This window comes from Cibotium barometz, chromosome 46 (assembly GCF_041138505.1).
Source record: "Cibotium barometz isolate CiBa-2024 chromosome 46, ASM4113850v1, whole genome shotgun sequence".
Lineage (NCBI taxonomy): Eukaryota > Viridiplantae > Streptophyta > Polypodiopsida > Cyatheales > Cibotiaceae > Cibotium > Cibotium barometz.
Genome location: NC_141091.1, coordinates 629,426 through 647,544, shown reverse-complemented (window position 1 = coordinate 647,544; position 18,119 = coordinate 629,426). Strand labels below are relative to the sequence as shown.

General features: G+C 41.0%; 1 protein-coding gene across 1 annotated transcript in view; it reads right to left on the bottom strand.

The window, feature by feature from the left end:
- Positions 1-4,974: 4,974 nt before the first annotated feature.
- LOC147611789 (nucleotide/nucleic acid binding protein) overlaps positions 4,975-18,119 on the bottom strand; it is a 53,589-nt gene continuing 40,444 nt past the window's right edge. Inside the window, exons 7-15 of the mRNA XM_086783621.1 lie at positions 13,355-13,478; positions 12,892-13,215; positions 7,397-7,461; positions 7,060-7,243; positions 6,866-6,970; positions 6,669-6,773; positions 6,360-6,554; positions 5,708-5,842; positions 4,975-5,614 (exon numbers count right to left, since the gene is read on the bottom strand). Coding sequence (XP_086639747.1) covers positions 5,444-5,614; positions 5,708-5,842; positions 6,360-6,554; positions 6,669-6,773; positions 6,866-6,970; positions 7,060-7,243; positions 7,397-7,461; positions 12,892-13,215; positions 13,355-13,478 — 1,408 coding nt within the window. The 3' untranslated portion in view covers positions 4,975-5,443. The remainder of the gene's footprint in view (positions 5,615-5,707; positions 5,843-6,359; positions 6,555-6,668; positions 6,774-6,865; positions 6,971-7,059; positions 7,244-7,396; positions 7,462-12,891; positions 13,216-13,354; positions 13,479-18,119) is intronic.

Sequence of the window (18,119 nt, the reverse complement as noted above, 5' to 3'; positions counted from 1 at the left end):
TTAAGAGTGAAATGGATTAAAAAACGGGTGTCTTTGATTATTTCTTAAACCATCTCCTAATGGAAAAGGATTTCTTGAGGTTGACCAATGGGAGGGGAGGTGGAGTGCACATTTTTCTATCCACAAGTTGAAAAGTGGTCTCAAAGTTCATTGGTAAATGTTTAGGCTTGTCCCCTTACACCCCCCCATGTCTACCTACCCCCCTCAATCCCCCTCACCAACCTACATTCCCTCCCCCTACTCGTACAACATGTCGATGGTGGGCGCCTCACTCTAGTAGCTTGGCCAAAGAAGTGACCATTTTTTTTAACATTTCCCTCCAAAAAGAGAGCATAACCTCCCCAAAATCCCTCTTATACCTACATATGATTAAAAATGGTTTTAATGCTATTAGCTTCAAATTATGCTTCATAATCTCTTTTTAAGTATCCATTCTTAGGTTTTCCTATCATTTAGCTTCCATATTCTTTATAGATTTACCTTTCTTGGGGTTTTCTTATTTCCTTTGTTATTGACACCATTTCCAATATCCTCAAATAGCTTTATTGTAATCCTTTTATTTGTCTCTATGTCTTCTCTCATGTGCGAACTTTATTTTTTTTACAGTACAATTATGCATTTATAAAGAGACACTTGAACTAATGGAGAGTGTTATCCATCCAATCTTAGTAGATACATATAAGATTTCCACAATTATGTTCACCCAAATATAATCATGGTCATGGGATACACTTTCACCCAATCCTTCGTTAAAAGAATAGATGCCACAAAGATAATAGCATGATGATTTATGTAAATAAGAATAATGTAATAATATGTTTCTATTCTTCAACTTGATATAAAGAATGGTTTCAACTTTTCAAAAGAACATTAGTCGATTTTGGCCTCTAAAAAAGGGTTGATTTGCTAAAAGAACACTTTATATGGAGGTTTGAATTTCTATGAATAAAGTTTTGTGGCACGGAGAGAAGTCATTTATGTATGGAAGTCATTGCTACATGGCACAAACTCCTGAATTTCATATACTACTACATAGTAAAAACTACTATATAGCATCATACATAGACTGTGCTACTACATAGCAAAAAATTGCATATCATATATGTTGCTAGATAGCACAAACCTACATAGCATATAAAATAGATAATCAATTGTAGTACAAAATCATGTATCTTATATGTTGTAACTAGCACATACTAGTACATTGCTATGTAGCATAGACTAGCATGTTACAGCACACAAACGTAGCACAAAATCATATATCATATATGTTGCTAGATAGAACACACTAGTGCATAGCATATAGCATAGACAATCAATGCTACAAAACTATCATATAGCATCAATGCTATATAGGATAAGCTCTTATATTGTACATGTTGCTACATATCATATAGCATAGATATAGCACAAATTCCTATATAGCATAAATTCGTGTTACACACTACAACATAGCACATATTTTTATATAGCACAGACTCATGCATAACATATAGCATAAACAGGCATATAGTATAGCACAAAATCTTAACACCTGCACTCATGTATTGCACACATTGATACATAGCACAAACTAGAATATAGAATAGACTAGTACATAACAGAGGTTGATATGAAGCATAGATGGTGCTATATATCACTACATCATATTGTATATAACACACTGATAAATAGTGTAGCAAGATCTATAGCACAAACTATGGTCTACAAATTATTATATATCATAGATCATTCTAGGTAGTTGTGAAAAATACTATATATCACTATACTCAAATTGCTATATATGCCACTATCTCACACTCCAATTGTTACTACTTTATAGTGGAATCTTATAGCACTTACACCATGTTAAGTTGTTATATAGCACCTATTATTCAGTAGTATGAGTGCTATCTAATTTATGTTGCACAATATGTGCTGCACAGTACACACTTTTATATAACATGGATTAGCCTTTGGGATACTTGTTATTATTAGAGAGTATGCTAATATGTTGTGTCATACAACATTGGAGTGCTATATAGCACACACTGCACTATATAGCACCAATAATGATTGTTATACATCATTATTCTTAAAGACTCATTATGTTGTACAAGTCTAACATGATATGTACTAATATGTAGCACTTGCTACTACATTGAGTTGGCTATTTAGTAGAGTTGCTATTCAAAAATAGGCATTGCTATATGTGCATTTGTAAATGATATGTAGTCATTCTTATATGGCTTCTCCATTGACGAAGTAACTTACGTTCATAAGATTCCTATCATTTTAATCGTCAATGATGGATGCTCTATTTGACATTATCATCTCTCCCGTTCAAATACAGGAGACCATAAATTGCAATTTTAAAACATGTATGCGAAGTGCTTGTTTCAAAAATCAACACTAAATCCAATATCAACTGCTCGAGATCGAAAATCCTAAACGTTAAAAAAAAATACTCATTCAAGTCAATTATATCATTAACTACTTTCAGGCCAATTATTATTTATTGTAGCTTAGCAAAGTTAAATCACTTGTGCATACACTTATCTTTCAATTATCCTCCTAACTCACACCAGACTAGGTGTCAACCTTACTTTTAATCAAAGCATATAAGGCTATTTAACCGAAGGCCAGATAGGGTTATAGCAATGCACACATAGCAAATGCCTATTTTTGAATAGCAACGACTACATAGCCATCTCGATGCAGTGGCAAGTGCTACATATTCGTATGTATCATGTTAGACTTGTACAACATAATGAGTTTTTATATGTACCTAATTAAGTGAGAATAATGATGTATATAACAGTCACTATTGGAGCTGCATAGTGTAGTGTGTACTATATAGCATTCCATGTTGTATGACACAGCATATTAGCATACTCTATTATAACAATAAGTATCTCAAAAGCTAATCCATATATAAAAGTGTGTATTGTGCAGCACATATTGTGCTATATAAATTAGATAGCACTCATATTATTGAATAATAGTTGCTATATAACAACTTAACATGGTAGTAAGTGCTATAAGATTCCACTCACCATATATTAAACTTAGTAGTCACCAATGTGCAATAGTAGCAATTGCAGTGTGAGACAATCGCATATATAGCAGTTTGAGTATACTAATATATAGTATTGTGGGTTATAAAACAATGTGTGGCACAACTACCTGGCATGATCTGTGCTATATAATAATTTGTAGATCGATGTACTTTATGTAGAGGGAAAGTAGCAATTTAAAATATTTCTTGCAGAGTTGAATCCATAATTAAATCTGCATAAAGTTTTGATTCAACCATTTATTGTTCAAAGGGGCATGTACCTCGTGCAATAGAGACCTTAATGGGGAAATGAAAAATGAAAAAGGAGGTCTTGCTAGAATTTGTCCCATTCAAATACAAGAGACCATAAATTGCATTCTTAAAACATGTATGTTTGCACACACGTATTAGTAGTGTATGTGAAGAAGTGCTTGTTTCAAAAATCAACACTAATTCCAATATCAACTCCTTGCAAGAACAGGCAAGACCTCCTTCTTTATTTTTCATTTCCCCCATAAGTCTCTATTGCACGAGGTACATGCCCATTGAGAACAATGAATTTATGTAGATTTAATTCTGGATTCAACTCTGCAAGAAATATGTGTGCAAGCGCACGAGTGCGCACACATCACACATATACATATGTTTACATCCACATGCATGTACATACATACATGAAAATAAAATGAGTCACATACTTGCAAATCTTCAAAAAACCTAGTAACACATGATTTCAAGGGAAAAAAGACTGCATTAACCCACTAAGGTATGCACAACCATTGGTAGGTACTCCCTTTAATTGGTGTTCTTTCATTACTTCTAAATTAATTAATGTACGCATTGTCCAAAAACCGTAAGAAAGTGTTTGATATAAATTACAATAGTCACTATGGTTATAACAACTTATGTTCAATTGCTTATTTAGTGCCTGATTTGTAGCTACTTGCAATATTTTCAAGGTGCCCTTCGTTAGCTTATTTGCATTTTCTCCAACCCTATGTACTCACTTCAAGTTTGATAGTAGCTTCTATCACTTGTTTTTTTAAGTTTCAATTATGATGATATCTTTTTTGTTCTTAGAATGGAGGCCTCTATCATGTGAACCTCTTCCTTCACATCTCTTTGCTATCAGGTTGTCAAGGTGTCCAAGTGTAGTGGGCATGTGCTTAAGGCTTTTGTGTTTTCATAAGCTACTAGTTTGAAACCTATCACGACCCACAAGATACCCTGCTCAATAATTGTTTTGTCATTTGGAGTCCCTGACTAGACATAAATGGTGGCTATGGTGGGTATGTTTGCAGATCATGGGTGGCTTCACTAAGGGTGGCCAGCCCCAAGCACCACATTATATAAACACCTTTCTCCATGACGGCAAGGATGGTGTGTGACTGCCAATGCTTGTGAAACCCCCCCTAGAATGCAATAATCTTCAACAAGGACAATGCTTGCACACATTTCCATCTCTCTCTCTCTCTCTCTCTCATTGTAACCCTGCTTATCTCATAGACCCTTTGGCCTTTTGTAGGCATTAATAGAACACTCTCCCTACTACTAACGCTGTGGCCTACTGGCACATTTTTCCCACTAATTCATATTTTTATTTGTATTTTTTAAAACATGATCATATATTACAAAAGGACGCTATATTTACCCCATTTGTACGCTTGAATTGAATCCTTGCACTTATCCAGTCCTAAATCCGGGATTCCACTTCACTTGTGGAGAATGGTGCTATGTGGTCTAAACAATACAGAGCTTTCAAAAGATCAAGGTAACAACAGTGGCATGGTGATGCCAAACACAGTGGTTTCTGGCATGATGGTGTCGTGGAAAAGACAAGGCCATCAAAACACAGTCATTAATGAGGAGGTGCCCTAGTGCTCAATTTTGAAAGTACATTCCTCCCTTACAATCTAAGAAAAATTAAAGTGTGAAACTTGCAACCTAAAATGCTAACCATTCCATTGCGCCATCTCGGAGTAGTGGACACAAAAAAGTGCAAGTATCATCTTATGGGCCTTAAGCATTTATGCCCAAAAACCAGATCCTGCTACAGACTTCCTGATGTACCAGTTAAGGGCAATGGATCTACCAATCAGATGATGCAACCTCAACAAAATGCGCAGCACAATCTGGACCTTGGTTACAACTCAACATAACCACCAAGCTTCACAATTGGGAGGTTAGATTTTAAGTTGCGCGCGCCTTTACCCCTTTTCAAGACATTAAGGAGGAAAGTCCTAAACAGAAGCTGGGGCTTCATTTGCCACGCCCCTAGACTTTGAAACTCTAAGGCTCAAAAAATACACAAGGTCATGTTTGTATGCAATGCAACTCAGATATTTTACAAGCAAATGCTGCAGCCGGTGACGTAAATTTTGTTTGCATTAACATGTAAAAAAGTGCTCATTGGGTGATTTTCCCAAAGCGGGTGCCACCATCATCAAGTAGATTCTTCTTTTGTTTCTTTGACGGCCTTGCATTGCCATGTAGCTGGTCTGCCTCTTCCGAGAACTGAGTCGCTGTCCGAGCTCGCAATTCTTCTAAGCTTTCACCTTCTTTTGCCTTTTCTATTACCTGCAATGCATTATACATAGACAAGAGCATTTCATTCCCTCAAACTAAGAACTCTACATTCATACCTGAAAAACAAATAGACAAGATGTGTACCAAGTGGCGCCCGTATAAATGAGTGCTTGCAAGTGCGTTGTATGCATTTAATGCTTCCTGCCTGGTGAGGAATTCCAAAAATGCAAAACCCCTATGATTCCCATCGAATTTCTTTGGCAACCGTAAACTTTTAATCTGTAACACCATGCAAAAGCAGCTGCATTAGCCATATTCTTTAATTTCCAAGTAGAGATCCTGCTAATCAGTCAACAATGCTGCTCCTCTCCAAGCTCAACCCATAGGGAGCAGCGAAGAGTCCAGAGCCCCCCCAGGCAAAATATGACTGGGTGTCCATCAACTGTGGCAAGTGGGAATTAAACCCTAGACCCCCCACTCAAGATTTCAATCATTACCAACTTGTAACATGCCACGGACTGCATTAGCCACATGTTATTCGGCTCAACAAATAGAGTCCTTCAGACCTTACCAATGCACATGCCCCAAGCCTCGGCTGAAACAACTTACAACTAATGATGGTTCCAAAATTACAAATTTCCAAAAAAGGACAACTAACAACCAGTACCCCATAAGACACCAATTCTAACTTTCCGTTTTTGTGATTACATACACAGGAAAGACAAGACTTGATAATTTCAAGTACCCTTTATTGTTCATGCAAAGGTGTGTAATGTAAGTAAGCATATCAACCAACCTGGCCAAAGGGACTGAACAGCTGTTGAAGATCTTTTTTGGTTGCTTCGAATGCCACATTTCGCACAATCAGCTTCGTGGAGCTCTCATTGCTACCAGCAGGCTTTCCGACAGAAGAAGGCAGCATCTTAGCTGTTGTTGTGTCTTTCACATGACTCAATTGCATAATGAGTGCATGCCCGTCCAAAACGGTTCCCTGAGTTTACATATGAAGTTCCGGATAAAGAGCACATTATTGGCATCTACATGCTTCCTGCACTCCTTGACAATATGACCCTTTCTGTTACTCTAGAAGTTAAGACACAAGTACCTGCAACTGTTTGCAGACAGCTCTTGCCGTCTCTGGCTTGTCAAATTCAGCAAATCCAAATCCCATCGATAGCAGCTTTCCAGACTTCTGCCGCTTCATTTTGATCTAAAATGTGATTATGGAGCATGTTAGAGCACCAGAAGTGAACTACAAAGCGTATGCAACGAAATATGGCATTGGCAAAAATGTGTTCTTACTATAACACTTCGAAGGGAACCTTCTTTCATATTCTTCTGCAAGTGCTGCTTCAACCCAGTTTCCAATGTCGAAAAATTGAGATTTTTTATGAACACTGACCTTGACTGCAATGCAAAAGTTCTACAGCATTAGGCAGAGCATGACAACAATCAAAGCAGCAGATTCGCAACCTAGCCCCCCATCAATTTGCTACCTCGGTCGAGTCAAAATCAGTATCTGCATTTGTTGGGGCTGTAAGCTGCTGCTCCAAAACCACTCGCTTGACTTGATCTCCTCCAATCGCTACTGTCGATCTTTTGTCCACCCCGTACACCTCGCTATTTGATTTCCCACTCAGTATATTCTCTGGGGCCCATTCCAAATACAAGGGGACATGCCTGAAGATAAGAACTATTTTAAAATCAAATTAATATACACAAAACACACATGACTCAGGCTTGCTTATTGTCTTCGAGTAACAATAATTGCAAAACTTGGGAGTCAGAATGAGACCCAATAAAAGACATGGCAATATGAGCATCGATCCTTACTTAAAGCGCTTATAAGCTAAACCCTTGAATGCTGCACGTGCTTCAGAAGCTTCAAGGTATACCACCTAGCAAAGTTCCAACAAAGAAAAAACAGCATGAGTGTGGACAAATGGAGCCATTATTTTGTCAACGTTTATTTCATTCCAACAAACTCAGCCAGTACACTTAGTCAATTTATCACTAATCACTCATGTGGAAACAAATCATAAATTTGACAAAACACAAAGAAAAGCTTAATAACTGCCTGCGATACCAAAATCAAAGGTCAGTACCCAGGAGTACCAAATTTATCCGAGGATTGGAGGAGAGGAGAACAAGCTGACCAACTCAATTTCTTGATATTTGCAGGGGAGGTCGAACTAGTGGCCTTAAGAGGGCCTCTGTTACTGTTATCCACTATGTAACTCCCATGACACAAAAGTAGCAAGGGCAGCAGGAGTGGTTTTACATGCATTGCCAGGACATGGAAAACCCCACGAATTTGACCTTTGTCTTAATAGGTGTATCATTTACCAATTACCCAAACACAACTGCTGCTTGGCCTGCATCCTGCCCAGACCTGGTCTGGGCTACCACGACCATATGTCAAGGCGATTGGTGTTTGGGTAGCTGGCACATGGCCAAACACCCATAACCTGTTTTATCTGAACATTTTTTGGGGCAAGGTGTATCAAATTAGTCCTCTTCTTGTTTCTAGTCCAATCCTATCAACCCATTATTCCATCCGTTGAATGTCTAGCTGTATGTCTACTATCATCCTCTATCCTCTTCCATTATTCCGTCCGCTGTAATTCTTTTTTTCTTTTTTCCTTTTTTTTTTCCTTTTTTAAATGGCCTTAGGCGCAAGATCCTCCTGTAGTTACTGATTTTTCACCGTCTGTAGGTGATGCGCCGAGGAAGCATCAAGGGGGGTCCTCTTGGTCCTAGGCAAACAACTTCACCACTTGAGCTATCACCTCATTGGCAGTCCACTGTAATTCTCAATCATCCTCTCCCATTATTCCGTCCTCTGTAAGTCTACAATCATCCTCTTCCGTCCGCTGTTAAGTCTACAATCATCCTCTTCCAAAAACACTCCTCTATCTTAATCTGCAAAAGCCTTTGCTTCCCAATCCACAACCATAACTGCAGGTAAGTGTAGTTACACTTTCACAAGAACCAGAGGCTTGGATAGAGATGGAGAAGATTCTTAGGAGCAATCAAGTCCTCCTCCAGAACAACAGATTGAATAAAGACCCCTTGAAAGAGCATCGAATATCTTAAAAAACAAATTCTTGAATTTCTTTCTCAAGCTGTCCTGGTGTAAGATAGTTAAACAGAGGAATGATGCCATGACATAATGGCATAACTTGCTCGCATTATAACGAGGCTGAGCACTTCCATACAGATGATCACAGTGACTTTACATATAAACATGTCCCTTATGTTTTTTTCTTGCTATATGGTCCTCCTTTGGGATGGATACCATGATTCACACGGGCTCCTAGGGAGACCAGAGATATGATATTGAACTCTGTAAGATGATCTTATTCACCTTAAATCGATTGTGTCCTTAAGCTTAAGTCTGTGTCAAAATTACTAAATCTCAACACATTTGGCCCCAAGTGTCCCTTATGGGCACCCTTAGGCATTTACACAAGCGATGTGAAGCTCCCTTGAGCCCTTCTGTAGTAAAGAGTGCACTCTGCTGAGCTCTATCTTGCTGGTGTAAGAGGCTCAGTGGAGAGTAGGATTTCTTTTGACTACTACTGTGTGTTCAAGTCAAAGGTTAGTCAATTGGTATATCTTAGAATTCCAAAGGAGTCATAGTACTACAGGTGTGAGGACAGTTGGAGACTTTCCTCTTAGTACTAAAGACCTGAAGAGCAATAAAAGCTTTCTTCATGTTTAGACAGCTGATGTTATACAAATATTAATGGTGTGGCCTGTAAGCTTCATGTCAAGAGACAAAAAAGACGTTAGATAAGAGAAAGGATCTAACCTCACCAACTACAAACATTTTTGGATTAATGTGAAAGAGCTCTTTGAAAGAGGCATGTTTTGAAAATGCTTATCAAGTGAAGACACCATCTTGAGTAGGATTACTCTTTAGATGAAACTTTGTCAAATCTCTAACTTTGTGTAACTGGGATTTCTATAATTTATTCTCATTAGTGATGGGGTCTGACTAATTCATGAGGGGCCAACGAGTGCATAGCCCAACAGTGAGGGCTTATGACTTAGGGAGGGGTCCCGAGTTCAAATCTCCACATGCCTGAAGGAGCAGCCAAAGCTAGGGTTTTCCAGCAACAGCTACGACGGGTGAAAGTACATGACTGTAGCCATGATGGAGAGAGAGAGAGAGAGAGAGAGAGAGAAATGAAATGAAATGATATGATATGATATGATATATTAACGTCTCTAAGAGGCCATAATGGCCTATGCGACCAAAACTGAGAGTACATCTGAAGTTGGTGTCTCATCAAAGAGAACAACTAAATGAGACTAAAAAGTACAATAAACTGATTGTCTTACAGTTATAAAAAAAACAGACTTGTAAGAGTCCGAGATGATCCTGAGTAGAAAATACTAGAAAATGTATATCAAGAGATCCATGTATGCTGATCAGTTGAAGTGTTGCCCTCTCCTTAGATCAAGTATCTCCGCCATGGGGCTGTCTAGAATGGAGAGGTCGTAGAAGCGAGGTAGGCGCCTCCAATGCCAAGCAATAATGGCTCTGATCTGGCGATGGTGAGGATGCCGTGGTCGGGATCCTGGTGGGCGTGGCCGACGAGCACGACATAAGATGACTGCTCTATCAATGGTGACTCCCTGGGAGCGTGGTCAGTGCCCTATGGCCCAATGGAGAGAGATGAAAGTACACGTGGGAGCTAAATTGCACAACTCAAAGATTGACTGATTTGATTGATATATAGCCCTTTCAGTATACCAAGCCCTTTGACTCTTATTAAATGCGAGCTTATCCACCTGTAAGAGGTGGTTCACACACGAATACTCTAAAGCACACTTACAGCCATTAAAGGGATTGTTCACACACATACAAGCTCCGATATATCCCAACAACCCCCCCCTTTGGAGCGAAGGTGGTGAGACCCAAACGCAAAATAAAGATACTACCTAACCCCATCACATGTGTCAGAGCTGACCATCATGCACACCTCTTGTGGCATGATAGTTCTCCAATCACATAATGCAACCGAGGTAGTAAGGCCAGTACTTGAGTCACCCCCTTGGCTCCTAACTCAGATAAACTGGAGATACGAAGTCTTTTATAAAATAAGGCGGTACAAAACACAGACAAACAATGACACGCACGACGAACATTTATTACAAATCAATTTCCGGGGACATCTTGGGCAGAGGACCCATGACTCTTAACATACATAAAAACAGGAAAATAATTTTAGGAGATTAATGTCCCCTCGATGCCGGTGATGTCGCCTTTTCCGGTGTCTCTTCCATGCTACAGACCCTTAAAAAATCCCCAATTTTTATAAAGTGCTTCACTGATTTTATGAGAAACCCTATTTTTTTTTTCAATGCAAGAACTCCAATTACACGATTTTTTACTAGATTTCTGAAATATCCCAAACTCGCCGATGCTGACGTGCAGGTACAGAAGTGTCTACTAGAATGACCAAAAGTAGAAGTCCATGGATCTGCTCAACAGAGCTGGTGGTGCACCCCTGTATCGTGCCGCCCGTTGTCTTGCCCTGTAGTTCCACTCAGCTGTATGGCACTGCCCAGCGAAGCGCAGCAGGTTGACGTGGCTTTAATAAGCCTTAATGATAAGGCTTAAAGCTTTAAGCCTTAATAAGGCCTCCACGCTAGCGGGCTTTAAAAAACGATGACGGGTTCACAGGCACTTACAGTCGTGGAAGCTGGTCGAATAGCGAGAAGAGCAGGGAGATGAAGAGCGTGGCAGCAACGCATCGACGGAGATGAAGAGAGTGACTGCACAGCTGAAGGCAATCGAGATGATAGCAAAGACCTTTAGCAACGCAAAGTATCTCTCACCCAGGCGCACAGATATTGGGGCAAACGATACCAGCAAACCTGGCTCTAATACCAAATGAAGGAATAGTCAGAGCTAGGGTTTTCCAGCAACAGCTATGGCGGGTGAAAGTACCCGACTGCAGCCATGATGTAAAATGAAGTACAAGGCCTTTGCATATACAGCCCTTTCAGTATACCAAGCCATTTGACCCTTATTAAATGCGAGCTTATCCACCTATAAGAGGTGGTTCACACACGAATATTCTTACAGCCATTATAGGGGTTGCTCACACACATACAGGCTCCGATATATCCCAACAATGCCCCCATTGGTGAAACCACACATTGTAACGTCTTCAAGCGGGAAGACCAAGCCGCTTCCAGGCGGTGTGACAGACCAGCAACAAATTTTCTTTCATTCATGGGATTGATAGACTACCTTCACAAGGAGAACACATGTTAAGGTTTTCATTATATGTTTGTGCTTTTCTTGTCGATGGTGCTGTGCTGCCTGTACCGGCAAGTACAGTCGCAGAAGACTGCATACACGCCATTCAGAGAAGGCTGTGTTAGAGATCATCATCCCCTGCTGCTGGCTCTTCTTTGGTGTCCTTGGGGCTCTAGCAGATCGTCAATGCTTACATCAGCATATCAGCGTTTTCTCCACAGCTCATGGGACAGCAGCCCCCTCTGCTACATAGAGCACTTCAGCGTTTTTCTTCAGCTCTCACCATCAGGTACTGAATTGCAGCTATAAGGATCTCTTTAAGGGGGAAAAAAGAAGAGGGTGGCCCTTGATAATAACACTTAGGGCCACGTGTCTTGAGAATTTTCAATTTTTGAGCTAGTGAAAATCTTTAAAGACTCCCTCAACTAAAGCTTATATAAGTGAGTCTGTGTAAGAATTTGCTTCTAGGCTCCTTAAATGAAACTTCTTCCGGACCATGACCCATACCTAGATCGGTGTGCAATGGTGGTCCGCGCAATGAAAGAAGGTATGATGTTGGTCCAGCCTCAAACTCGAGCACCCTCCAATGGAGGTCACATTGGATAGTAAGACTTCCAGCTCTCCCCTGCTGGTCCATGGCTGCTTCCTGTGTGGTTTTCTGAGTAATCTTGATTGAAAAAAAAAATTGCATCAAAGAAATATGTCAAACAGGTTTAATGGCCTGGCTATCCTTTTGTTTGATGTGCAAGTTTCTACAACTGGAGTGTACAGCCCAATTATCTCAACAGCCTGTCTCTATCTAGATGTCAGTGCTTGGTCCGCAACCTTAGTTATCTGCCTCTGAATCACACAGGAAGAAAGTACTCAATCGATGGAGAAGGCCTAAGCAGTGGAGCAGAAAAGCAGTACAATAGCCAGAGTGTTGCTCAGGCAATAAAAATTATGGATAAATGTTGATACTCGCAAAGAGAAAACTATAATTCTCACATCAGCACAAGTCTGCCCTAAGATGTAAAGGTGCAAAAGGATACCCAGCAGTTATATCAATTACCATGGCAAGAGTTTTTGTTGGCGGAAGAACTACTCTCTCTAAGCTACCAAACTTGCCAAACATCATCACCAAATCTGTCTCCATAGTCACAAATGGCAGATTCTTCACGAGGATCACACGGTTGCTCCTTTTGATCTTGTCTAGCTTCCCAGATGCAAGGTCCTCGAGCACTTTGGTGTTGATGCCCTCATCACTAAGGGCTTTCTTCGTCTCAGCAATAATATGAGTCTCTCCCAAAGCCATACGTACAGCTAAATCCTCAGCCTCCGGATTTAGAAGATCACTCTTGGACAAGCCATACCTCCTAGCAACATTCTCTGCAACCTGCATACACAATAAAATTATCAATACGTAGAACATAATTCTTTTCCTGGCTGCAATCTAGAATGGAAACTAATTTCTATAGTTTTTAAATTTTGACTCCATTAAAATTTTCCCAAGTTAATGTGGTTTAAAAGAATACCGTGTCTGAGCGCATGAATAAAGAATTCCAAGCTCGTGTGTTTCCACCTGCTTCCACATCTCTTCTTTGGGCTTCTCTATCTTGCTTGAATTGATTCATTCCTGAAGTACTCAAGTTACTTTTCCTGCCCATTAGGAAAATACATTAGTGTCCTCAAGCCATAGCTGCTAACCTCTTTCTGAAGCTTTTAACTTCCTATCCTAAACATTTTATCAGCAAAAAAACCTGAAAATACAAGAGCCAAGATAATTACGTACGCATAACAGTAACCCTAAGTTTGCATTGATTTTCATGAGTGTAGACCTACCGCCAGGTAGGCACTTGCAAGGAATTGATCTTGAGGTGTGATATGCTTTGATGTCCTCCCAAAAGCTACCTCAAAAAACATAATCAGCTGACGCTACATGCAATTTTTTCTACGGTGGTTTGGGGAAAGTATCTATTTGGGTTCTCTTCTCGCCAATTCCTAGCACCTCTTCATGGATTGATTCACAACTCATTGATTTGCTCCTTAGCATGAAGGTGACTCATACGGAGGCATTGTCTAGCCGTCTCCACAGGCTAGAGATGGCACTCCCAAAACTTGCCGTCCAATATTTCACATCTACCCAAGCTCATACGAGGATGAAGTAGCACAACATCGCGGGGTAGAGTTTTTTTACTCCCTTGGATGCAAGTATAGATGATCCCAATGAGCTTCCCTCCCAATCTGGCAGTCGTCGTTCTGAGCCTGCGAGTAATAAAGAGACAATACGTTCATGCCATCAATTGTCTCCTTTCCAGAGTTCCTCTCTAGTGGACTCTCCGGATAGTTTTCATTTCCTTCAACGGCTTGATGATGGGGCACTATTAGTTCATTAGCCCAAGGACCGTCCAGCGGTCCGCACAAGTTGAACGTTTTGTGGATGGTTTGAAACCGTCCTTGCACGTAGATGTTCATGCACATCAGCCCGTCTTGCCAAGACACACGAGAGTTCAAAGTCTGGGACTACGCAATAGGGGCAATGAAAGGCAAAGACAAGGGTATCCAATCCAAGGCCAAGGATAGTAAGTGGGGGAGCCTCGGTGCCTCACCTCACCCTTGAAGAGCGTAGCGCCAAGATGGTTTCCGGGCAATGCTTTTATTGTGACTCCACCGAGCATATTAGGAAGGATTGTATAAAGAACACGAAGAAGAAAATGGCAAGGGCAAGGACAAGAACAAGGAGAAGGCCAATTCCTCTTCCCTAGCAGTAACGACGACACCGGTAGCATCTACCCCCCCACCCTGCTCCCACCAGTCCACAATTGCTCTTCACTTGACCCGGTCTTTCAAGACCTCAAAGTCAAAGGCTAGCATGATACGGTGATCTGGCGAGGGACGATTCATGGACATCCGATGTCCATACTATTTGATGGAGGAGCCTCAAAGGACATCATCTGGGACCATGGTTGAGCGGCTGAAGCTGACAATGGACACTAGTGAAATAGTTTTACCCACCACCATGAGAGGCAAGCGAAAGAAGTCAAACCAATTTCGTCTTGCTAAGACTTTCGAGGATGCACCCTTGGTTTTTGGGGAATTTTTCGAATGTCATTTGTTCAAGGTGGCACCTTTGGATCAGTCTAGGCCACCCATGGTTGTATGATCATGTGGGTGGGGTCTACCACAAGGAGCACAAGCTGACTTTCCAAGATAGTTCCAACCGACACTTGGAGGTTGTTGGGGAGTCCTTGATATCTCCCAACAATCTAGAGGATTTGGATTTGGCTGCAAACAAAGGACAACGCATTCTGCGCGAGACATGTCCTGTACCGGATGAGTTGTATTGAACTAACATAGCTCAAACAATAGATGGAAGAAAGGGTCAGTCCATCCAAGATCCTCGCCTTTTGGAGCTCTAGTCTTCTTGGTCAAGAACAAGGATGGGAGTACTTGCGTCTATGTCTGGACTACAGAGCATTGTACAAGCTTACCGTCAAGAACAAGTCCCCACTGCCTCACATTGATGACTTGTTGCTGGATCAACTCAAAGCAGGGGGAAAGTGATTTAGTAAGCTAGATCTGAAATCTAGATACCATCACATTCACATACATCCAAATGATATTCAAAAGAACTTTTTGGACTTATTTCGAATTATTTGAGTGTCTTGTGACATTTAGGTTAACAAATGCCCCATCTACCTTTAGCAAGATGATGTCCCGAATCTTTCAATCTTTTCTTAAGATATTCATCGTTGTCTTCTTGGATTGGGAAGCCTATGGAGACAACCTCGCCGTCGATTGATGCCAACCAAACAAAAGGATACTAACTCTCTATCGCTTCTATGGCCGTATTCTTGCTATTTCAAGTGTACTTGCCATTGTACTTGATGTACCAATCATTGTACTTGTTGTACCAATCATTATCCTTGATGTGCCAACAAATGTACTTGTTAATTGTCACGATACCTACTATAGCAATCATTGTACTTGCTATACGAGTCCATATACTTGTACTACTAATTGTACCGTATGCCCTATGTGATAAGCCAACCTGTTGTTACTTAATGTACCCATCATAACAAATGTCCTAGCTCTACCGGATACCCTAAGTCATGTACCAGCTGTACCGTCTTCTTTATTGATGAGGTTATGCGGATTTTCTATCTTGGTTATTATTTGGCATTTCCACAAACGATTATTGGCAAATGTTGGCTTATGTGCATTGAGGGAAAGAATCAAAACCCACACAAGATATTGACCAAGATTTTATGAGACCGAGATTTATGGATTCATTGTATATGATTATGATGATATGGTATTGTAAATTTGTATGTGGATAATCCGGTTTTGCCCGAATCTGGGAAAACCCCCAAAGCTTATACTTGGAAATTTAAAAAATCTTTTAAGAGGGGTCGGCCCATTTTGTGTCCATTGTGCAAGTTCTTTGTGGATTGTGGTTAAGTGGTTGTGGTCATGTTTGAAGCTTAATACGCATTGATGGTATATGAAAGTGTGTCAAAGACCCTAGCCCCCCAGGCGATTCGTTTTCACATGGATTGTTGGGTTAGGCTTAACCCTAATGTCCAGGAAATGAGGGCAAAAAATAGGAGAGAAAGAAAGAAAGATATATTAAGCATCTGCTAAAGACCCAATGGGCCTATGAGACCAAAGTGATACAATAATGTCCATGGCATATCTCATCATGGAATGGAAAATAAAACAGAAAGAAAACATAAATATAGCTATCTCACTGGGGTGATACAAAACTGTCCATGGAAACTCGTCGTGGAATACTAAGAACATAAAAACATGGGAGCAACATCAGCTCCGAGTAGATGGTATACCACTCTCCAAAATGTCAAGCATGAGGCTGACGAGTATGGCCAAGAGGTCTCCCTCAACTATGTCGTGTGGAAAGGTAGCTTGATGGCGGTGGAGCATGACCTGGATCTGGAGCTGATGAGGTGATCGTGGCCGACGGGGGGGTCGAGGGCGTCAAGCACGCTGGAGATGGGAAAGCAACACAATGCTGAATGTATTAGAATTAAAAGGTTCAGTGTAAAACCACAAGTGCAAGGCATAATAATAAAATGTTCTCCATAAGCTGTCCTTTCACACCGGGGGGGTCAAAGGGAGAAAAAACCCTTCAATATAAAAGGTAAATTGCCCCTTATAAGCCCATGCTCACACTTAGGCTCTAGCTCTACCACTAACACTTTTTCCACAAATCCCCCCCCCCTCCCTAGTGATAGTGTGAATATGTACAAGGTCGCAGATCACTTTCCAAATGGGAGTCAAAGCTTTGCCAAAAGCTTCAAACTTCTCTCTAGGACATGCCTTAGTAAACACTTCTACAATATTCTCATGTGAGGACAATAAACCAAACTGATCTCCCATGCATGTGAAGGCCATATGTCACATGCACTCATGCACTGTGGTACACGGTGACAAACTGGCTCATCAACATTGCAAGATTCATGGAAGTAGTACCTTTTACGGTTTATTTGTCGTATGCCGTGACCCATTTGTGAGCCTAGTCCTAGACATGTCAAGCAGGAGCTACATAGGTCAGCTTCCCAGCTGTCGCGTCAGTCCACTCAACCCACTGTGGAGAATTCAGCAAGCATTCATCATTCAGGAGCATGTAGAGGTCAGCCATAGCAGTAGATTGCATTAGGAGCATGTAGTTGCATATCATTTAGAAGGGGCCAGCCCTAAGCAGCCCTAAGGCCAGCCCCAAGGCAGCGCATGTCATGGCTAGCCTTGCAAGGGTAGTCAAGACCCCTTGGTTTGCTTATTAGCCCAGTCGGCCAGATCCTTAGGGGTCTTAAGGCCTAGTCAGCCATAAAAAATGGCAGTTGGCCAGGAGATGCAGCAGCCAACACATGTATCTCAGCCAACTAGCATTTATGCTAGTTGGGTTTCAATTGCTACAGCCGATTGGCATTTAATGCCAGTCGTGAGCATTTTCTGCCAGCCGACGAACATTTGAAGCCAGCCGACCAACATTTGAAGCAGCCGACTGGCTTCCCTTGGCCATATAAAAGGGTCAGTTCAGTTCAGTCCCAAAATACTCAGTCAGAAAATTCAGAGATCAACATCAGCACTCAAGTATGTATGCTTAGGCCTGTGCCTGTGCATACTTTCAGCCTAGTCGTGCTCTCAGCCCAAGGCATAGAAGCTCAGTATCTTCACAGGAGTTTGCAGCACACCTTCGCTCAGTCCTCGGGCCAGTGTATTACTCTCGAAGATAGCTTCACAAATGCCTAAAGCCTATGCACAGTTCTGCAAGGCGTTTGG